General features: G+C 27.4%; 6 protein-coding genes across 9 annotated transcripts; 3 read left to right on the top strand and 3 right to left on the bottom strand.

The window, feature by feature from the left end:
- Positions 1–1,533: 1,533 nt before the first annotated feature.
- On the bottom strand, positions 1,534–2,942 carry LOC111041989 (S-phase kinase-associated protein 1-like). Its single transcript, XM_022326467.1, has one exon. It carries the CDS (start codon positions 2,642–2,644, stop codon positions 2,156–2,158), a length of 489 nt encoding a protein of 162 aa, XP_022182159.1. The 5' UTR covers positions 2,645–2,942; the 3' UTR covers positions 1,534–2,155.
- A 3,874-nt stretch (positions 2,943–6,816) lies between these two features.
- Positions 6,817–10,475, top strand: LOC111041974 (serine/threonine-protein kinase 19-like). 2 transcript variants are annotated; one of them, XR_002605385.1, is made up of 7 exons: positions 6,817–7,000; positions 7,152–7,333; positions 7,399–7,625; positions 7,691–7,847; positions 9,200–9,294; positions 9,363–9,457; positions 10,365–10,475. XR_002605385.1 is itself a non-coding variant. In XM_022326446.1 (6 exons), the coding sequence occupies exons 1-6, from the start codon at positions 6,982–6,984 to the stop codon at positions 9,400–9,402; spliced, it is 720 nt and encodes a 239-aa protein (XP_022182138.1). In that variant the 5' UTR covers positions 6,817–6,981; the 3' UTR covers positions 9,403–9,502. The 2 variants fall into 2 exon arrangements, 1 of the variants encoding a protein (XP_022182138.1); XM_022326446.1 differs by lacking the exon at positions 10,365–10,475 and having other exon boundaries at positions 9,363–9,502.
- Positions 9,319–10,016, bottom strand: LOC111041976 (ubiquitin-fold modifier 1). The gene has a single exon (XM_022326450.1). It carries the CDS (start codon positions 9,832–9,834, stop codon positions 9,559–9,561), a length of 276 nt encoding a protein of 91 aa, XP_022182142.1. The 5' UTR covers positions 9,835–10,016; the 3' UTR covers positions 9,319–9,558.
- LOC111041973 (putative sodium-coupled neutral amino acid transporter 10) lies at positions 10,416–16,237 on the top strand. Its single transcript, XM_022326445.1, has 10 exons — positions 10,416–10,493; positions 10,574–10,691; positions 10,757–10,930; positions 11,097–11,203; positions 11,275–11,396; positions 12,580–12,728; positions 13,752–13,888; positions 13,976–14,206; positions 14,290–14,392; positions 15,104–16,237. The coding sequence occupies exons 1-10, from the start codon at positions 10,416–10,418 to the stop codon at positions 15,775–15,777; spliced, it is 1,893 nt and encodes a 630-aa protein (XP_022182137.1). The 3' UTR covers positions 15,778–16,237.
- On the bottom strand, positions 12,722–13,676 carry LOC111041975 (ribonuclease P protein subunit rpr2-like). 2 transcript variants are annotated; one of them, XM_022326449.1, is made up of 2 exons: positions 13,399–13,676; positions 12,722–13,157 (listed from the first exon to the last, which is right to left on the bottom strand). In XM_022326449.1, exon 2 carries the CDS (start codon positions 13,124–13,126, stop codon positions 12,743–12,745), a length of 384 nt encoding a protein of 127 aa, XP_022182141.1. In that variant the 5' UTR covers positions 13,127–13,157; positions 13,399–13,676; the 3' UTR covers positions 12,722–12,742. The 2 variants fall into 2 exon arrangements, with proteins under 2 accessions (XP_022182141.1, XP_022182139.1); XM_022326447.1 differs by lacking the exon at positions 13,399–13,676 and adding an exon at positions 13,273–13,325 and having other exon boundaries at positions 12,735–13,157.
- Positions 16,238–18,919: 2,682 nt separating the features above from the next.
- Positions 18,920–23,615, top strand: LOC111041991 (serine/threonine-protein kinase SBK1). 2 transcript variants are annotated; one of them, XM_022326469.1, is made up of 5 exons: positions 18,920–19,165; positions 20,532–20,861; positions 21,121–21,335; positions 21,531–21,841; positions 23,306–23,615. In XM_022326469.1, the coding sequence occupies exons 1-5, from the start codon at positions 19,061–19,063 to the stop codon at positions 23,593–23,595; spliced, it is 1,251 nt and encodes a 416-aa protein (XP_022182161.1). In that variant the 5' UTR covers positions 18,920–19,060; the 3' UTR covers positions 23,596–23,615. The 2 variants fall into 2 exon arrangements, with proteins under 2 accessions (XP_022182161.1, XP_022182162.1); XM_022326470.1 differs by having other exon boundaries at positions 18,921–19,165; positions 23,309–23,615.
- Positions 23,616–23,903: the final 288 nt, after the last annotated feature.

The raw sequence follows: 23,903 nt of genomic DNA, 5'->3' as shown, positions 1-23,903 counted from the left end.
ACGTAAACCTTTGCTCCTCTGCTATATTTGTCTATTGTTTGTCTTATCCAAGTGATGTATTTTATTCGATAGCCACTTGGAGTTGTTCCAAATATTTGCTCGTTTTTGGAAATGTTCTAAACTTTCGCAGGTATTTCCAAAATCTTAACGTCTTTGGAACTACTCCAATAACTAACATATTTATAGATGTATTGTTTGAAACTTAAGTAAAAATGCCATAATGCTATCAAAATGTATTGAACATTGCTAGCAGAATCCTCTTGCCAGTATTTTAATATACAACTTGGTAACTAATAAAAAAAAATACCTCTTGTCTACTGAGGTTTTTTTTTAAATCTTCGTCCTGGAATGGAAAATAATATCTTTTAACAAATCTTATATTATATACTCTATACCTTTTTTTAGTTAAACATGATGTAAGAAGCCTGTAGAAATGTACTAAATTTGATTATATTTTTACTAAAGTTAAATAAAGAATTATTCACCAAACATGCTCACCCCCATTTTTTGCTTAAATAAGGAATTTTTGGAATTTTTAAATTCTTGATTTTTGTGTATCTTGTGAGTTGTGGCATTACAAACTTCTGTTTCAAATGAAAACCCTCTTTTTACTGCAAATTATTAAGTGGTTAACATTTTAAAGAGTAGTTCCTACCTTAGTCATTAAGATGTTTGTACCTATACTAAGGATAATAATTCTTAAAAATGGTTTTATGAAACTATAAAATATACGTCAAATTAGATCTAGTATTTATTGTACTTGGGGGTAGTTAGGCCACTTTTAAAAGTTATAAGCATTAATGACAAACATTTTAAAAACGCCACTCGCCCATTTTCAGACATTTTATCCTTAGAACACAAAGTTAAATAACTAATAAACTACTCGTATTGATTCTGATAAGTCTAATACATAATTTACAATTGAAAAGTGATGTTTCCATTTGAAAAATAGAAATTTGCAGCTCCACAGGATACTCCCTTCTTAAGTAGTATTAAAGATATCAAGAATTTAATAGTTCTAAAATAACAAAAATTAGATTTTTAATAACTGTATTATTGAAGAAAAAAGGGTGAGCTTACTTGGTGAAACACCCATGGTAGGTATATCAAATGGAATTTATAAAAATTAACTTTAAATTTTTAAGATTACAACTTTATTAAATAGAAATTAAACAAAGTTCTAGCAATGACAATTGCCATTATATGAATATACTGTTCCAGGACTTTTGGAACATTATGGGTAATGATTTTTAAGTTGTTACCATTGTTCCTAAACCTAATCTATCTCCCGAGCAGTCGTTCATGTTTGAAAGTTGATACAATATTGATTTATAAATACATCAATAAAACACTAGCCGACACTAGTGTCCGCTTGGTTTCATTGTAATGAAATTCACATGTTCTCTTATAACATTTGTAATAGACATGTATAAAATATAATATTTACTATCTAAAACACGATCATAAATGTGGTGTAGATAAAAAGAAAAATTATTAAAAACATTAATCTAATCACCAAGATGGAACACAAAATATGCTATTTTATTAGTTTATTAATTTTTATCTTTTGTACATTTTTAATATTACTAATTCTATTAAATCTAATTAAACAGAAAAAACTGCTTCAATTGGTGATTTATTAAAAAAAAGTCTATCACAGAATGTTTCAATTTTTTATGTTTTAAGTTACGCAAATTATACTTAAGAGATTTGAATCTGTATGAATTAAAATAGAACTGTATAAGTATTGATTAAATACACTTTATATTTAGTCAATGTTACAAGGTATATCAATTGAATATTATCAAGAAATGAATATACATTTTTAGCAAAATAGACATGAAATATATTGGAACTTACAGTAAAATTTCATGCAATTTAGAAATAAATTAATCAATACTTATACAAATCAAAAATGTGAAATATACACATAGGTTAAGTTGACTTAATGTAATAAGGCCAAATACAATAAAGCGGGTAAAATGTACAACAAATGTTTTAATCCAATTTTACTTATATTAAGATATAAACTAAAACAAAATTCCTATTACAAAAAGTAAATAAATATAAAATAATGGTCTATTATTGAATGAAAAATTAAGATAGATGCTGTTGATAAAAAAAAAAAGTACATACATTTGTAGATAAAAATTAACTACTTCTCCTCACACCATTCATTCTCTTTACGAACTTGATCCTCCTCTGCAGCCGTAAAATCATTTTTGATGTTGAAGGTTTTCCTTATTTCCTCTGGTGTCTTACCCTTAATCATATTGGCGACTGTCTTGCAAGTGACATCTAACAAGCCTTTGATATCTAAATAGTTGGCGGCCAGTATAAGTTCAAACAGTGTACCCTGATCCACCTTCAAGAAATCAGCATCCCAACTGGATATATCATCGGTACGCTTTTCACGTCCTTCGTCGTCTTCGGCTGGTGGTGGGTCGTCCTTGTGGTAGGTTGCCCACTGAATGACTTTCTTCAATATACCAGCATTCACATTAGGCAACGGGACGATCTCCTCGTCTTCCTCTTCCAGGCCCAAGTCTTCCACCATAGTTTTGATGGTCACCGAAGCTTTGGCGATCTCAAAGTCGACTTGAAACACTTCTCCATCTGAACTCTGCAGCTTTATCATAGGCATCTTGTATTGACGTGATGCGTTAACCAGCGGGTGAAAATACAGTCGAGAAAAACGAAAATAATTAAATTATGAAAATTGACAAATTAAATATTGATATTTGATAAGGTACAAGCTAAAATTGTATTTTGAGTGATACTCGAATCAGTTGGATATAATGTATCAACTGCACTCGAGTGTAAAGTACCTCACGCTTCACGCTTGTAAGTTGTGGCTTGTGTTTTGGTAAAACGACAAACGTCAAACACTCAAATGTCACATATGGGAATGTAGACACTAGACAGTGAATACTGGATTGTGGAACAGAGGGAACAGTGATTCGGGATATGGATAAATGAAAATAAAAGTACAGTGCGTCCAACGTGATTTTACCGGAAATGTTGATGGTCTACTCTACACTCTGTTGTCGAAAACGATGAAAACCTCATACTGTCCTACTCTATAATTAACTGAAGTTCTAAAACTTGGTATTTACTAGGGCTAGGATTTTGTAGCAAATGCTTCTTTTGGGGGGAGTATGATAGAAAGATAATTCTTATATATAAATACGTTTTGAATCGTTCCGATTTTAATGAAGTAAACTTTGTTTTGCTTTTTTTTGCTTTTTTCCACAAAACCTGCTTTTTATTGCTTTTTCCCCTATTTGGTTCTTTTTTCTAAATTTTTATACATTTTTCTTGAAAATTTAACTTATTTCTATGCATATTATACTTGGACTAAATTAATATTACCAGAAATTATACAACCAGTGAAAAAACAAGTAATTAATGTAGGTATGACTGATAAAATAACGATGGTTATTATGCCAAAATAGTTTTATCTACAATTATCTATAGTTGTATTTACGACTCAAGGAAAGTGAAAATTATCTGAATTATTCCTCCGTATTTTTATAGCACGTTCCAATACTTTAGTTGACTGGTAAATATAAATCAGTGAGGTATAGTGCTCTCTATAATCGTAAAAATGCCAAAAGTTAAAAATTAAAATTACCTATATTAGCACCTATTAGTATGAGTTTTAATGAAAGTAACGTGATTAAATATATGGTCGTAAATTCCTTTTTTAATATTTAATTTTATGTGTAATTGAAATTTGTTTTTTAGAATTAAATTTGATAAATGCTTTTTTTGGCAACTTAAAATGCCTTTTTAAGGATTTTCAAGATTTATTTTATCGTTTAGATTTTAATTATAATATAAATATAAATTTATATTCTACATCTTTGAATAACTAAAGATGTTCAAGGGATACATATTTTGAGAGTATCGACTGTCGCCATCGTGCAGTGGCGCTGCAATGAAATTAAAACTTGCAGTTCAAAATTCAAAAAGATTGATTGATCCACCACTCACCCCTTCGAATGATTGTGAAACGGGCTAAACTAATTATATATCATTAATCATTATAATGTATTTGATAACAATTCTGTGTTAGATAAAATTATAGCAGAGACAATAGAAAATATACTATATTATTTTACCCATCCGGTAATCAAAATAAAAATCCTCGGAAAAAATGCCCTGACTACCTACGCGGCTACGCAATATTACTTGCGTCTTGCTAAGTCACATTGTCACAACCATGTGAAAATGTTTTAACAAATATATTTTGATAATATTTTGTTTCACATTACGATATTATGTATAATTCTGTTAAAATTAAATCCCTGAAATAAAATATAACTTTTCCTATAATATTTTGACGATAATGTAAATATAATTATTAGGAAGCATTTTTACTAGTTTAACTTTATAGATGCAATATTTAATATCATAAAATAAAAAATGTAAACAATCCTTAAACAATAGTTTCAATATAAAGGCCAAGGCTATCCCTGAGCCTCCCAAAATTTCGTCGAACCCCCTCCAAAAGTCCAATCGTTATTGTGAAGGAGCGAAGCCACCCACGATTTTGGTTTTTTCCAAGAATAATTGCCAATGGGTTTCCGCCTATGAATGTACCCAACATACGTACTTACACTTAAAAATAAAGCATATACATTATACAAATATTTTGCTTTTCAAATAATCGATACCTACGTCGAATAATACGAATAATATTTTGTTATTTGGTGCAACTTCAAAAAAAATAACTTTACCAAAGTTACATGAAATTTTCACCGAATATTAGCATTTTTTATACACAACACAAATTTCCAAAATATTTTGAACTTTTATCGGCATATCAAAATTTCGATTTGTATTGGTATTTTTTAAAAATTATTGACCATACAATTTTCTACGCTCTTCAAAAATTTTAAATTATTTTGTGTTGGACATTTTCTAGGTTAGTTAGAAACTTTTTCTAAAATGTTTCGACTTTTTTTGGGTTATTTATAAACATTTTCAATTATTTTTAGTTTTTTCTATATAGATACGTCAATAAAATTTATAGTTGAGTCTGCAAAAAGCTTGAAAATGTCAAACGTTGTTATAATATCAATTTAAAAATATTGAAAATATACGTGCGCACATTTTTTTTATAAGCATTTAAAGTTTAAATATTGACCACTTATCTACTTTTTTTATATAGTATTAGTGCGAGGAGCACTGCACTACCCTAACCCTAAGGTTTACCTTAAAAAATAATGAATATATATCCGTCCCTCCCAATAAAAATTCCTGTCCATGACACTGAATGAATATAAAGTTACTCGCAGTTATTATCATTAGATTGCTGAACTTCTCCTAATATTGTGGTTTTTTCAATAAAAAAATCAGGAAAATGTTAGAGGAAATGTAGGTAATAATATATTTCAAAGATTACATTTTTAAAAAATTATACAAATTATCGTCGTATAAAATCAAATTCTATTGTTTATGTTTGAAAATTATTTAATATATTTAAGGCATATTATTTGTTTACTTTATAAATATATATTATTGTTAATGTTAAGTGTATGCCTAGGTACTGCCTTTTGGCTATTGCTTATTACCATTGAATGTATAAAAGAATCTTAAAATAAAATTTCAAATTCAAATTTTGGATTCAGAAACTTTATAAATCCTAAAATGCTTTAAAAATTAAGTCGACATTTAAATTGTCAAATATGTAAATTAAAAACTTTTCAATATTCCAATAAAAAATCGCATGAAAGGTGTATGTTTTAAACGAGCATCGTGCGTAGTTAGATTCAGAAAACAATATTATTCAAAGTGCATCAAAATCCAAGAATTTATAATAATGCATTTTTACTAACTTAGGAACTCTTAAATAGTTGAATTTTATCAGTTGGCATAAAATTGAATCCCGAAGACATAAGTATAACATATTATATAGGTACGGTACTATAGACATGTTAGTAAAATAAAACAAAACGAAAGATAGACTTTCTTCATTTTATGAATATTTTATGTAATTAAATTTCATTGTTTTTATTATCGCCTTTGAAAACCATTATTAATCCATTAACCCATATAATTTATAAATTTATAATAATAAATAAAAACAAATCTACAATATTATGATATAATAATAATATGATCTATGCAATTTAAGGAAGGACGATTTGGCAATTTGGGTAGCATATCTAAAATGATGATAAAATTAATGATTATTAAAACTTATTTCCCACCCCAGAACCAATTTCTAATATTAACTTCTATGACTGATTCAGGCAGTTATTTCCATAGGCAAAGGAAAAACGATATAAAGGCCCTTTTAATATAATTTTATTTAATATTTAAAAATAGAATACCACTAAAATATTTTTTTTATTATAACATATATTATAAATAATGTATAATTATGTAAGTAGCTTCGAAAAAATCAAGGAAAATGTTAAATTAAAACAAAAAATTCAACCAACAAATTATTTTTGTTTACAAAAATACACAGAAAATAATTAAGAAATCCAAAGCCCAGACGTCAGACTATATAATACCACAATAATACCAAATATTTATATATGTATTTATACATTGAGTATAGATATCCCTTATCAGTTATTCTTGACTTCAGTACTCAGTCTAACGTATAGAACTATAGACTATACAGTTATACCTACTACCTAGTTGTCTATAAGGTTCAGTACTTCAGTCTGAATTCAACAAGTCATTGAGCAAAATAAAAGTTATGCTGTCATAGTAAATTTAGTTAGAAAAAAAATTGTAGTTACTTCTTAATTATTTTATAATTGTATATATATTGTATTATTGTCCACAAAATTATGTGTTTAACTAATAAAAAGTTTAAAATTTAAATTCCTCAATTAATACTTGATATTTTTTTTCTACCAACTAGGGTTTAATTAATTAATTTGATGTAATCAGTAATATTAAGATACAAGATGTATACTATATCCGTTTAGTTTTTAATTAATTTTCCTTGAATTGGAAATGTCTACTTCAGATATTGGTAAATATACCTATTGTATACTTTTTTTAAACATAATATAGGTAGTCAATTTTTATTCTTGTATTTTCTTATTATGTACAATGACTATACTACATAATCTGTTGAATGATAAAGTATATTTGATTAATTTGAAATTGTTTTAATGTCAAAGTATCTTTAGATGACAACAGTATTGTGATAAATGATTTACCGAATGATACAGAAGCAGCCATAAGGTATATTAAAACTTTATTACCGGTAACTCAAAAGGATACATTTAAATATCCTCCGGTTGTATTTATTCACCAACTATATGATATAATACACAATAAGACATTGATTAATAAAGAGCTGGTTGGTATATATATTTTACATTCTTTGTTCATTATAAGAATTTATAATTTCAATTTTATCCATAGGAGATATTAAGAAAGCAGTGCAAGATACAAAAACTCACAATTGGAACTTCTGATTCTTCTTCAGCCTTAATTTTATATGAAGATTATGTTAAGTATACCTTAAATATTTATCCAGAAAATCGTAGTGTGAACAAATTTTTAAACATCATTTTACCTTCAATCAAATCATTTGGAGTGGAAAAATGTACATTGCTGCAAAAATTTAAATTGCAGCAATATGAATTGACGTAATTAATTTAATTAAATGTTTGTTTTGTTATCTTGATAATAAATAATTTATATTTATTTTCAGAGAATTGATCAACTGTGGACTTTTATTGATTAGAAATCAAGAAAGTTATTGGATATCTTTTCCATCATCTGGTAACTTTATTAGGCGTTACATTGAAGGTCGAAAATATATTATTCAAATAATTAGACGTAGAAAATTTCAAGAGATATTAGAAAATGTAAGTTGTTTTAAATTGTTAGTAAGGATTAGGTATAAATTACTTACTACTATTTTAGTTCCCGAGCAGCCAAGCCTTATAAACTGGCTAACAAACTGGCTGACCATATCCTTATTCCATTTTACAAATCTATTACTATTTCTTTTTAAAAAAAATTTGGTTAAAGTTTTCCTAAAGCAAATTGTACTTATCATTTTTGAAGATTCCATTCTACTTGATTCTCAATTTGAACACGTTTTACCCAATCTACAACACGGAGTAATAGATGTCATATGCCCGTCCTACTCATTGAAAAAAAATATATTGTACATGTGCCTTCCTAGATGTTTCACGAGCATTTGATAGTATGGCTTATTTTTTAAATTAAATAAATTCTTGGATCCCATATATTTTTTAATAAATAATCTTATATGTCAACTCACCATTTTCTAGTTAAAAAAAATTGGTTCTTTTGTGTATCCTCACATGACACCCCGCCATAGTGGAACTGATCTCCAATCTCAATGATAGGGTGTTGCATAAGGATTTGCAGATTTAGCTTTTCTCTCGCCGAACAGAGCATACAATTTATATCTAGTACTAACTTAATTGTGTTGAAATAAATATTTGTTGTGATTGAGTAATTAAGTCAACTCCTCAAAATAATTTAAATTGTAGTTTTTATTTAATCTAGACACATACAGTTAGTTTTTAAGGAAACAATCTTAGTTCTCACTTAATTTGCAATACAATAGTGTTTGTAAAAATGTCAGTCATTTTTTTTTATTATTTTTTTTTGCCATCACTTTAACTTGAACAGCAGTTATCATTTATTGTTTAAAAAAAGTTCCTAATCTTAACTTTGAGGATGGATTCTTGTAGAACATTGGTCCTTAGTGAGGTCAAGAATATAAAATTCCTATTACTTTCTTAACTGTTGAAAAAAAAACTAACAAAACCAGTTTGAAACAGGAATATTTACAAAATATCTGTTTGTTATCAAATTGGTAATAGGAAAATTAAATAGACCATATTTGTGTGTAAATAACTGAATATAGCATTCATTTCATATAGATAAGTGTTTTTTAATTGTTATAGTTTTTTTATGAGATTTATAAAAAATTAGTATTATTCAAAAATATTTTTAAACCCAGGATATTCTATACCACATTTCAGGATACAAGTCATAAAAGCCTGTAGGGTCCTAGTAAATCCATAACATATAGCATTCCTATTTATGATTATTCTATGTTTACTTTAGGAAATTGTTTTGGCACATCTTAAATTAATGTTAAGTTTGTTTCTTTTCTTAAATACACACCAATAATGCATTAATAAAGGTTATAATAAAAGTTATATGTTTATCATTTTAGGACCTGGAAGTTCGTTGTGCTAAGGTATCAAAGATAAAAGAACTCGGTTTTAAATACTTTTTACATGACATTAAAGGATCAGAAGATATAATTAAGTAATATAATTAATAAACAATAGATAAATAATAAGTATTTTATTAATGATCATACATTTAATATTTAGAATGAATACAACATCAGGATGTCTCTTAAGAATTGCTTGAACAACAATTTGTCTTACTTTCAGAATGGAATCATTTTACTTTCAATTATTTTTAGGTATTGTATAGAAAAATAAAAAATAAATGTTTTTATAAAATAATACAAACTGAAACAGATTATTTGATAATTTGTTTAAAACTTCAATATTAAATTACATATCAACATTTATTTAATCCGACTCTATCTCTTGGTATAAGCCTCAGTTCTGCTCCATGTTTTAGAAAAACAACTCCTGCAGTCTGTTGTGGATTAATACCAATCCCATCATCTGTAATTATGGCTGATGTTTCGGGTGATACCTTGAACTCTTCAGCTGCAAATTTTAAAACTGCAGTGAATGGCGCCGCTTCTGGTACCTTAAATATTTTAAATGGTAGTTTTGGATCTGACGTTAGTGTTATTTTGAATCCTACTGTTTGAACAGAATCTCCCATTTTACACAGTTTGTATAGCACTGTTTCAGAAAATACTTATACACAAGTTAAAAAATGTACAACTAACAATATTTGATTGATATTTACAGCCAGCCAAGTATATTAATTAATAGGCATTTAAGTTGTATGCTTGTTAGTGCCTTTCACTATTTCTATTTTCTCGACTATCATAAAATTAATATCTTATCACCGCTGATGTGGTGTTCAGGGTTTCTCAGAATGTATTATCATACATAACTACGTGTTTGTTTCTGAGTTCATACATATTATTTATGTTGACTTTAACACTTGGCAGTTTTTTAAATTCTATTCAACAATATTTTAGGCAATATGTATATGCGAATAATAAAATGTATCCAATTGGCAATTACATGTTGTACATTCTACTTCTGTTAAAAGATTAAAAATTAATATAATATGGAACATAACAATTTTAAAAGTATAATTGAAGTAAAATGAAATAGTTTAGAATGTAAAATTTAATAACAATAATATTGTTTGGTTTTAAAATTTGCGAATTTTCTTACTAGTTACTATGACTTACCCATTTAAAACAGAGGAATGAGAAATACATTTTGAAAATGAGAGCTCATGTAATGACGTTGGCTAACAGCATTATTGGTGTTAGCATACTAGCTATGCCATTTTGTTATAAAGAGGTAAACATGATATTGTATTATAATTTAAAAATATATAACTATTATTAACATTAGTTACCTTTATGTCTTTTCATATATAGTGTGGAATAGTACTTTCAACATTATTATTGGTGTTAAGTAATTTTATGTCAAGAGCCTCTTGTCATTTTCTATTAAAGTCTGCTATTAAATCGAGGACACGAGATTTTGAATTTCTAGGTAAGCAACAATGTTTATTTTTAAAAAATTTGGTACTAATAGTTGGTTGATATTATTCATTTCAGCATTCCATTTATTTGGAAAATTGGGGAAAGTCACTGTTGAGTTGAGCATAATAATGTTTCTAATGGGAACTTGTATTGCATTCTTTGTTGTTATGGGTGATTTAGGACCACAGATTATTGGTGACACGTTTAACATAAAAAATACTACAGCTCTTCGTCCAAGCATTATGATTGGTAAGACATTTTAAGATATTAAAAATTATATTTTTTGGGATTAATCATTATTTTTACAAATATAAACTATATATTCATATGACTATGTTAAGAATATTGAACTGCTCTTAGGTTTAATTAATATTATGCAATTGCTTCTTTTTATTTTAATACAAATTATTTACAGGTTTAGCTGCATTTGTAGTGTTGCCGTTGGGGTTATTACGTGACGTCAATAGTTTAAATACAATTTGTACAGCAGCAATAATATTTTATGCTTGTTTAGTATTTAAGGTATGTTTTTAGATTTAATAAATATTTTCCAATATTAATTAAATTGTTGATAATATGGTATGTATTTTCAGATTTTCATTGAAGCTTTTGACAAACTTTTCTCTTCTGTTTGGGTTTCAGAAATATACTTTTGGAAACCAGTTGGTCTTTTCCAATGTTTACCAATATTTTCAATGTCTCTATTTTGTCAAACGTAAGAATTACAAATTATTTGTAGTTATCTTAGTTCATAATTAGAGCTAGGATTTTAATGACCTAAAAAATACTCAAAAGTGCACTAAAATAAATGCAAAAATGACCTAAAAATACTAAAATGTGAACTTTAAAAAATGTACTTAGATAAGTGAAAAAATTTAATTTTATAATAAATATTATTATTAATAATATATTACACCAAAAAGGTAAAAATTTGTTTTAAGAAGTAAATTAAACAAATATAATATTCAAATTTGAGTTGACTTGTGAGTTTAATTAATTATATTACTTTTTCGATTCATACCCACTTTGCCAAATCCCAATTCGCCGACAAATAAACCAGTTTTAAAATATTTTTATTTTTATTTTATTAATAAAGTTTCAATTCTTCCCATTCGCCAACATATGACAATAATTTTATCGAAAATGGGTATAACAGCTATAATATTATGGTATGTTGTCGATATAAGTTCAAAGGTACTATTTTTATAAGAGTATTGTAGGTACTAATTGAGATAACCTATACAACACATATAAAAAAACTTAAAATAAACAAAAATAGTTTAAATACACAGTGAATGTAATATTTATAAAAATGAGCTTGAAAATGCAAAATTAAAATTACGCATTTTAAATTTTTGTATCGTAAAACAAATTTAGTTTTTGGTTAGAACTGTATGGCACTTAAGGAAAAAAAATGCAAGTCATTAAAATCCTAGCTCTATTCATAATAATTAATATGGTTTAATTAAATTATAGTATATCCTTTTCTTAAAACTTAAAATATTATTTAATTTAGAGTTGCTTGATTACGAGCGTTATGATTTCAGAATATTTTGTATATTCATTTTAATTCTACAACAAATCAAATGTTTAAGATGCCTTATCCGATTTAACAGTTAATTTAAACATAAATATTTATAGTTATTTTTGGAATACATTTTTGACCAAACATTTAATGAATATTATCTCTTATAAAATAAAAAAATTAATTCTTTAATGAATGTATATTTTACTTATTTTTATAATTTTGAGTATGATATATCTTTAAGAAATTACTAATTATTAAAAATATTTTCATTCAGTATTTGATAATTTGTAATAGGTTAGTGTATTTGTTGATAGTTTTTTTAAATAAATTAGTAATATTAAATTAAATTATAAAATTGTATGATTAATAGACAGTTGTTCGATATATTTGAAACAATTACAAATGAATCATTGGATAAGTTAAATGCAGTAATACGATCATCAATGAATATGTGCACTAGTGTTTACATTAGTGTTGGAATTCTAGGATATATTGCACATTACGACTCAGTATTAACAGGTAAAACATTTTATTTATTCATCGTAAATAATAGTTTGTAACAAAAAATCAGAATTTTCTGACCACATACAATTATTGTTATTTTTTCTAAAAGTTTTTGACTTTCCACAAAAATTACATGACCATTTAATTGCGCCTTTAGACTTTTTTATTGTACGACATGTTACAGTTTTTCCTGGTATTAGCATAGTATCACAACCTTTACAAATATTTCTTTTAATTTCTGGATCGATTTTTAGTAAACTTTTTTGAGATAAACCTTTCATTATAGAGTTGTATGTTGATGACAAGCCAGGACATTGTTCAGCCAGAGCTGTACTTAATTGATATAAGTAATTAATCCGATTTTGGTTTATCTCCATATTGAATTCTTGTTTTTTCTTCTCAGTTTTTGTCATATTAGTACAATATTTTACAGTTATTTATAACCTAAAATATTGAATTATTCTTAATTAGTTACATATTTTTAATCTATGTGAATTAATAAATATAAATTATGAAAACGTTTCTTCAATAGTTTAATATTTTAATCAATTGTACTTACCTAACCTGTGATTTATTAATATATAATTTACTAATACTATTTAAATGTATGATTGATAATCAATTATTTAATGATGTATTATAAATTATTAACTAGTATTAAATAATATTTTGTAATATTTTTCACCTTTCCTCAATGCTCATATTTCAGTATTTCACTGATCTATTTTATTATTTTTGTTTACATCAGCAACATTTTGTTTCAAACACTATCAAATATGATTGTTGTTACTCGCAAATGGCAATAAAATTCTGTGATAAGACTGTTTTTTAAAAGGTTATCATGTAATGGTCAGTGTAGCCAACAAAAGGTTTTCAACAATTTTTAAATTATTTTTAAAAATGTATTGTAGTATAGGTACTATTTGTACTCACAATTTAAAGAATAGGTATTCATAAATATTGAATAGTAATATTTTGTTGTTGTGTATATCGTGTATATCAAATAAATATTTTATTTAAATGTTTTATTATTTACAGGAAACATTCTTACTAGTTTTTCCCAATGCCTGTCCAGTGACATAATTAAAATTGGTTTTGTTATGTCTATTGCTGTTAGTTTTCCTCTGGTCATATTTCCATGCCGTTCATCAATATACTCTCTACTTGCTACAAAAGTTAGATTACAACTTGGATAACAATATGGTTTAAAATTAATTTGAAATAAAGTATATTTAATATAATTTTAAATTTGTTTTCTTAAGGATTATGTACTCGTATCTGGAGGAAGACAACATATTGCAGAAACACCTTTCAAATGCATCACATTTTTTATAGTATTATTTTCCTTAGTTACCGGTCTATTAATGCCTAATATAGAAGTCGTATTGGGACTGATTGGATCTACCATAGGAGTTATGATAAATGTTATGTTTCCTTCTATGTTTTTAGTACGTGTGGCAAATAAATGTCCTAAAGAAAGGTTTTGGGCTAGAGTAAGTGTGTCAACTTGTATAGAAAATTATAATAAATAATATTGTGTTAAACTAATATTAACTATATACTAATTTTTTTTCAGTTCATATTTTTTGTGGGTATTTTCATTATGGTAATGGGAACTTCCGCTAATCTTTACGCTATACATCAAACATTCTCAAATACGGTGAAAACAGTTCATAGAGGTAAAGTAGGAGTGAAGACAATATTTTTACTGATTTAATAGATAACATTTAAAAAATGTATTTATCTTAAAATGTTTCTACTAACCACCTAACTGGTTGTACTAATAAAATGTAACCAGTAGTAATTATTAACTATCAATTGAATTTTGTATGATAAATTATTATACCATGAACATCACATAGTTTCTCCATCTTATTTTCATAGTATTTTAACTGTACTCTAGTAACTGAGATAGATCATTTTAGTCTTATTATGATACTGTTATTGGTTTAGCATATTATTATAACATATTTATGATTTATGTTTATGGGCTTGATGCATGTTTTTTTTGTCATGGTTATTTATTAATAGGGGTGTGGAAATACTTGATATTGGCTTATATTAGTGGTTTCGAGTTTTTTTAAATCAATGCCAAATTAAAAAACCAATGAATCAGAATAATAATATCACAATATCATAGATTTATTAATAAGGCTGGTGGCAGTACTAAAACTGATATCCACACATCCCTACTTATTAACTAAAACATATTTATTTTCATTGAAGAGAAAAATATAAAGTAGCGTTTTATGGTTTAATTCTAAAATATAGATTTGTATTAAATTATTTTTATAATAGTATATACCATGGCATACATTTTTATTTTTTAATAATATTTCTATTAACATCAAATTTTTTTTTATTTTAATATGCAAAAAACTGTGTTATAGAAGCTGAATCATTGGTTGTTAAACCTATGGATACACATCATGACATAAGTCCTAAATTGAAAACATCCGAAGAGATAAGAGTTGAACCTCCTGTACCTGTGGAACCTATTATAAAAGCAAATTCTGAAGTAAAACAAGAAAAATCAGTTAAAGTAGATAATGGAAATACTATTAGTAAAGATGCAATTAACAAAGAAGATGAGGAGTTGGAAAAAAGACCTGAAATAGAATTACTAGAAAAGTTAAAAAGTCACGAAAAAGAAGAGAAAAAAATATTAGCTGAATCCAAACAAATTTTAGAAGAATTAAAAGGCGCTCGTCAAACACAGTTTGAAAAAAATAAAAGAAAACTTGTTAACAATGTAAAGGACTTAAAGAGCGATATGAAAAAACAAGAAATTAAAAAAAATTATATATCTTTGGATGAAAAAAAAAACAAATTAGTTAAAGATAAGTTGCCTTTACCGTTAGTGTTGAAAGAAGCCAACAGACCCAATAAAACCAAAATGGAAACAAATAGAGATAAACGAGATTTGACGTCAACAGTGCATAGCAATACTGACGAGAATGAAGAAAATTGTAATAAAAAAGAAAAATCTGAAAATGAAGATGTCCCAAAAGTTAAAAATGTTGATAACATAGATAATATTGAAAATATAAGTATATCAAATTGAATATTAAACCTTGTAAACATACCCACTTCTTCTTCCCACCATTCCCATCACCATGGTTGATCTCTATACTTTGCAATACTTTATATATAACTATTATAATATAAATCTAATATGTACTTACCACAATTATTAAAGCTGCAATATTTTTTTAACCTTTTTGTGGACAAATTTGTATTATTTTTAATATTTACTATTAAGTATTTACAACATTGTTATGTGTATTAAATTAAAAGTTCCTATATGGTTAACAGTAATTACTAATTACAATTTGTATTTATTATTTTCATGTTACTAAAGTTATATATATTCACGGGGTACTCTCTATGAAATGGAAAACAAAATATTTGTTCGGCTATTCAAATGTAATTACTGTTTAATATATGCTTCTACGTGAAATTTGAATGTATAACCTATTATAATTATGTATAATAAAAACTTCATAAAAATCTGTACGATTAAATTATAATTGAATTTCTTGTGTTACCATAACATACCTATGTGCCTTATCAGTCCATGAGCATTTTAGTTTATTTTGTTTATTAATTGTCTATTTTCTGTTTTAATATGATACATTTATTAATATTTTAAATAATAAATATACTGTATAATAGTTATTAATTATGTATTAGATTCCTTTATGTTCTGCATCACCTAGATATTCCTCATCTTTTAAAATGAAAATAGTTTAAGAATTATTATCATAAATATTTAAATTTTACTTCTTTTGGTTGGATAAATACATGTTTCTCTTTAATTGTTTCCATATTTCAGGTTCTAAAATATGACAACTTTGTATCCACTTCATCCCTAATCTTTCGCTTTTTTTCAATTTCGAATAAATTCTAAATTTTTCCTGGCCTAATGATTTTGCTCCATATATCACTTTTTTCATCTTAATCATAAAAAGACAAAAACCAACCAAAATAGTTGACCATAATTTTTTAGATTCTACCATTTTTACTCAATTCTGAAAATGTTTGAAATTGTATTTCGATTATCCAATATTCCGATACCTATCCCTTTTGTTCCACCATCTTTTATTTAATAATTATCGAAAAATTAAGGTTGTGTAAATATTAAGAGTGTAGTTGTAAAACAAAATGCATCTGTAACGAGATTTACTGTGGGGACTTAAAACTTTTTTTCATAGGTAACTCGTATACCTAGTATTTCTTAGCTATACACTAGCTATATATTAGTTATTGCTTACATTGTCATATCTATCATATTTGATAATTTAATAAAAGATAATTTTTGAAGATCACTCATAACCACAGACTAAGATATACATCTTAGTCCGTGCTCATAACAAACTTGTGAAATCATAATCGTTAACCTTTGTTCATTAATTATTGTTTAGGTGTATAATTTTTACGAGTTACGTTGTTGTATAAATATTCCCGTTTTTCAGTAATTTATTTTTATTTTTAATCGATTGATGAATAGTTCAATAGTACGAGGAAAATTATTGTACCTATCAATTTATTTTTGATTTGAGGTTTGTCCACTATATAAAGCTGAACGACTTCCCATTTTTTTTTCAATTTGAGTTCGATGCACTAGCTAACCACTGCAATCCGCTAATAACTCACTTACCTAAACAATATAGACATGGGTATAAAGTTACACAGCCACTCAGGTAACCCATTACGGCTTTACTTAAATCCCAAATTTTATTAATATATTAATAAATATTTATATATAAATTATATTAATAAACTTCTATTTAAACTACTTACGTTGATCGCAAATATTTTATTCTAATGTAGGTATTACCAAAATAAATATTCTTATTATTTTCTCAGTTATGAGTTTTTGTCAGATTCGTAATTTGACCAATTAAATTTGTATTATGACCAATACTGCTAGTATTTAGTTTTTCTGTTATGCAAAAATGTAATGATTTTTTTATATTCATCGAATTTCCTCATCGAGTCATTCACGTCATTTTTAATCTATTTTTAAATGTGTCCTACATCCGTTTGGTGACTTTATCGTGTTTCTATACTTATAGACATATATGTTATTTTTCACCATTTTCATCGTTTTGTTTCATAAATAATTACAAAATAGATTTTTAATTCACAAAATTACCTATATATTTTCAGTATTTTTGTACCTTCAAAGACCAGAGTTCAGACCTAAATTTCAATATTGAGACGTCAGTGCCATACTATGGTATAACCTAACCTAACCTAACCTAACCTTCGTGCTTATTTCACGATTTACTTTAGGAAATAAGTATTATAATATAATTGAATGAATCTTTTATGTAACTAAAAGTGTGGTGCACCTACTGGCTACAGCAGTAGGTACATAGGCCCCTACCTATACACCATATATCCATACACGATACGTCGATACACCTACCGATATTATAAAATGTGTTCTAAAAAAACTAACTTATTTAAAAGCTTAAAATACCATCACTATATTCATAACTTGTCATGAAAAATAGATTCTACCAAATTGGGAAATTTTAAAAATACTGTCTTAAACTTACATTAAAATATACCTCGTGTTCGACTTGTAACTATGAATTATAAAGGTTGTAGACTTAGGCGTTTTTTACTAGGTAATAGATACCTACTCAAAAATATTTTATAATATTTCAAACGCTTAAAATTACTTTTGAGCTATAGGTGTACGATGGGACTTGTACATATACATATATAATAGGTACCTACTATATTATTATTAATGTCAATTTTTTTATACGAACCCATAGGCACATCTAATTATCTTAATGCATATAATTTATACTTGTTAGTTTTGTTTTGTATTCATACGAGTATTGTGTTACCATTCCGGTTTACTATGTATAGTACCTATAGTAAAATTTCAGATAATATTTAAACACCTTAAGATACATTTATTATATTTTATTTTATACGGTTCGGCTTGACAAGTTGTCGTTAAAAACAATATTGGTCGTATTATGTTTTTAATAAGAATACAAAACATTATAACTTACAAGTGAGAAATATTAAATATATAACATTTTTTTACTTTTAAAAGTGTTTCATCTTTATCAGAATCAGATTGCTGTAAGAGATGCAGTTCTGTTTTGTTTTTTGTTTTTACAACTGGAGAAGGGGAAATAATTGTTCTTAAAATAGAGCGTCTGACATAAATATACTGCATTGTCGAACGTATTATAAAAGCTAAAAAGTGTTGAATCATTTCTCTTGAAGAAATATTAATTATATTTGACGTTCGTTTTACTTAATTTTTTTATTAATTTATTCCTATAAACAATTTAATATGTGAAATTATATGAACCATGTCACAAAGTCAATTTAAGTTTGAACGTAAATCGGGTGGTGTGTCAAGAAAATTAAAACAAGCAGGAAACGTATCTAAAATTCGAGAATTTGAATTGGAAAAGGTAAATAGTATGTACTTACGTATTGTATGCCTATAGGTATCTACTGTAGTCTGTAACATTAGCAACTTACTTATTTATATTTATTAATTGTTTGAATGTTTAATTTAAACCTTAAATTATTTGGTGGTTCTATAGAATTTTTACATCAAAACTAGGTCCTAATGTCTAATTTACCTAGGCGTACCTACCTTACTCTTTAATTTAATAATAAAAGTATTACGTAATTCTAATCCATTATTTTAATATCAGCATAATTTATTAAGCAAACTATTCGCATAGGCACTTATGCAGTGAACTAGTATTATTATAATTCGTGACACATCATATCTACCATATCACCAGCCAAAAAAATAAGAAAGAGTAGGTACCAATCTTATATTAAACTAAACAGTCTATACGTATATGCTCGGATATGGCAATACCGCATTGCCTAGGTTTATAGTAGGTACCTATATGTAGTGAGTACATTCAAATACATTACATCAATCAAAATTGGAAATTTGACAGTGTTATCCTTATCACTATATTATCTCTTTATGATACCGTCAAGCCGAGATAAACCCTCAGAGATAAACCATTTAGCCATTTAGGTAGGTACCTACTTACCCATATTTAAGTTAGTAATAAATAATAATCAAGTGCATTGTGTGTGGTAAACGCCTTTTACCCTAATATTACTTACTTGTAAGTCATAACAATATAACTTAAACTGCATTTATAAACCACCCTGCTCTCAGATTAATTATTCTAAAATAGAATCCAACATTTTAAACTTATACTTAGTTACAGCCATAATGCTATATTAAATCTATACTCTGTCCAGCGAGAGAATATGTCGCGGGACGACCAGCATCAGTTTTTCTGCGCATCCCCTCGCGACACCAGGGGGTGCTCAGAATTAGCGTGTTCTCTCGCTAAACAGAGAAAACAATATAAATATACATAACTCGTGACTTTAGAAATCAATCATAAACAATTTTATAATGTTACACAATATTATCAAAGACGGATCCAGGGGCCGGGCTAGGGGCCCAGGCCCTCCCAGACATATTATTGCCCAAATTGTTTTCATAACTCTGCAGATTTTATACCTGTATATTGTTTCCATTTTTTTACTATATAATGACAACTGAAAACTTTCAAAATTGTCGATTCAATACGATAATTAAGAAAACAATTTATCTACTCAATAATTACCATCGTACGCCTATACTATTATATATATATGCGTCATTGTGGTCATCTCGTTTTTACTATACATACAAGCTGACAAACCTATGCTCATGTTGATTAATGTAATATATTCATCGATGTAGATGAAAAAACACACTACAATTAACAAAATGATGTCTATTTTTTTTTCTAGATAGATTTGGTCGAAACGTTTGATATTGTGCAAATCGTCGGCGAAGGATGGTTCGGGAAAATATTGCTGGTCGAACACCGGGGCACGGATAATGAGATGGTGCTCAAATCACTGCCCAAAAATTACACTGCCGTTAAGGATTTCTATAGAGAATTCCATTTCAGTTATCACTTGAGCGCACACCGTAACATTGTGTCCACGTTTGACGTGGCCTTCCAGACTGCCAGTTTTTACGTGTTTGCTCAAGAGTACGCGCCGTTGGGCGACCTTACATCCAACATATCCGACACCGGAATCGGAGAGTTGCACAGTAAAAGCGTTGCGAAACAGGTAGTTATTGTAAATTGAATCGTTGGTGGCACTATTCGTATACTTACAGTCTACAGCTTAAATAATAATAATAATAACTTTATTGCAACAAAACAAAACAAAATTATACGTGTAAATTAACAGTGGAATACAATATTGCAGCACCCCGTAAAAGCATAGTTTGTAAATACATAACGATCTATAAGTATATTGTATATATAATATATATTAATATATCATGTATAATTCATATTAATGTAAAATATTTGTATGTGTTCAGTTGGTTTCTGCGATCCAGTATATCCACAGTTATGATCTAGTTCACAGAGACATCAAACTAGACAATATTTTAGTTTTTAAAAGTGATTTCTCAAGAATAAAACTATGTGATTTTGGCGAGACGAGAAAAAACGGCAACTGGGTAACCCGGCGAAACGAATGGATCCCATACATGCCTCCCGAAATCCTAGCAATAGACACCGAACACAAATACAAGTATGATACTAAATATTATGATGGTTGACACTTACCTGTACAATTTTTTTTAGATCAATCAAACACAGATTATTATTTTATTCATGGCCTGTGCTTGTATATACAAACGCAATAGCGTGCATACATTATACATTTGAACGTATTTTGTTTTACGTAGGCATATAACAGCGTTTTGCGTGTTTTATATATATTTAGAGTAGAAACTTCACACGATGTTTGGCAGTTTGCAGTAGTGCTGTTCGTGTGTTTGACCGGGTGCTTGCCGTGGCAGAAAGCCAGTTCCGAAGACCCGAGGTTCGTTAGTTATGTTTATTGGGTGTCCAGCAACGGCATAATGAGTCCATTCAGGAGGCCTAAACTGTTCAAGATGCTGACGTCCAATGCGCAAAGAATGTTTCGAAAGTTCCTACAACCCAATGTACAGACCAGGCCTAGTGTTTTGGACGAAGTACAAAATTTTATTGATGAACGGTGGCTATCAAAATATATGTTAGACAAAAGTAAAGGTAATATTACATTGTTTCGTAATCTGGTGAAAACTTTATCTGGATTATGGATTGTTTTGTAATAAATTTATAACCGTTTAGGTGTACCTACTTACATATTTTAGTACTATAATATATATAGTGGTAAGCTTTTTATAGGTGAAACAATTTTTAAAATTGGTATCTCATAAAGTTATAACCAGTTGCTAATTTCTTATTAATCTATACTAAATTTTGTAACCTATAATAATCCTATAATAACAAAAATGTATTATTATTATTTTTCTTCTAATACTTATATAAAAATCTCGAATTTGCAATAAAAATATGGGACACTTTTCGAGTTAAATTATAGCCTATAGATCCTTAGGGCAGTGAAGATTTTCGATGGTAACATTTTTTTTAAATCGGTCAAGTATAGTTCTAGAGATTACCTCGAACGAACAAACAAATTTTCTTCTCTAAATATTAGTATTAATAATATATTTTCAAAATGGATTACTTAGGCGTATAATTATTAATTACTTAGACCTATATTTTTGTGTACTTATTTTTGTTATGTTGTTAAGGAACAAATAACAATATTAAGGTAAATTGTATTTCTCTTTTGAAAATGCTTCTTTCTAGGTATCACGGTAAACTTTTACGCAACTTTTACACAATTCAAGTTATCCTCCTTTTTACTCAATTATGTCTCTTTCACCCTTGCATAATATATACATTATATCACCACGAGTCCCACCACCCCTTTCTACTCGTGGTTCAGACTTTTAGAGGTTTTTATTGCTAAACGTTTATCTTCACTTTCACCCGTCTTCGAATTGGGCCCAGTTTACTTCCACCATTAATTTCAAGGCTCATTAAATTCACCTCCTCTTCGATCTCTACATCTATAGATGAGACGGTCTGTGACTTTAATCACATTATCCTTAACTGTATTTTTCTTCTTTCTAGTAGGCATTTCCTCTTTTCACTTTTACGAACTATAAGACATATTATTATATAGGCAACCACTCTTCTAAATTCAAATAATCTTCCCAGCGGGGTAAAAATTATTTTCACTATATTATGTTTAAATTGCTTTGCTGTAATGTCGTCGAAAAAAGCAATACAATTGATTTAAAAATTTTTAAATGTCGTGTTAAAAATAAACCGTGTAAGGTTATAATATCATATACTAACGTATTATATTTCTATAAACTGTAGTCGATAAATGAATTGCAAAATAAAATTCCATTTAAACTAATCAAAAAATTATTAAATTCAAAATATTATTAGCTGTAAATAAATTAACAAAAGATACCACACTATTAACGAAATCGTGTATACAATATAACTCCCCTTCTCATGTTTATACTTTATTTTTTACTTAACTTAAAACAATTGATTATAAATTTAGATATTTGAAGTGTAGTTAAGTCTAAATTTGATACATTTAAGAAACGATATTATTTTTCATCGTTTTTTACCATGTTTTGTTTTAAGTAGTTTCAGACGATATAGATGAACTGAGTCCATCATTATACAGCTATCAAACAGACCAGGAAGAGAATAAGAAATTTCTGTTAGCTTTTTCCAACTGTGGAATCGAAACCGCTGTTGTTGATAGAGCTGCAAAGAAGGAACGTATCAAACAGTGGATCCAATCTAGTGTCATCGAAGAAGAAGACGAAGAGGATTCTAGCGAAGGAACCAGTAAATTGAGTTTATCGCGTAAGGGTAGCAACGATACCGAAGAAAACGAATTATACGCATTGACCAAACGCGAAGGTTAGACTTTTAATGCAGGGGTTCCTATACAAATGTTAAAATATATATGAGACTGTATAAAATGTTGGTATATATTAATATAAATATGTTATGTGTGAATATTACATGCATCATATCTTTATCATTAATATAATTGAGTTTTAATATAATAGTGTACCTATAATTATATTTATTGTAATTTTTTTTAATTATACAATTGCTACATACTATACTATATTATGTACTTTATTTTATATACATTTGGGTATAAACCGTGGTCGATGGTCGTCTATATTGCCTATTAATGGTAACTGGTAAGGTAAATATTTAACTT

The sequence above is a fragment of the Myzus persicae genome, unplaced genomic scaffold (assembly GCF_001856785.1).
Source record: "Myzus persicae strain clone G006 unplaced genomic scaffold, MPER_G0061.0, whole genome shotgun sequence".
Lineage (NCBI taxonomy): Eukaryota > Metazoa > Arthropoda > Insecta > Hemiptera > Aphididae > Myzus > Myzus persicae.
This window is presented reverse-complemented; position numbering and strand designations above follow the sequence as displayed.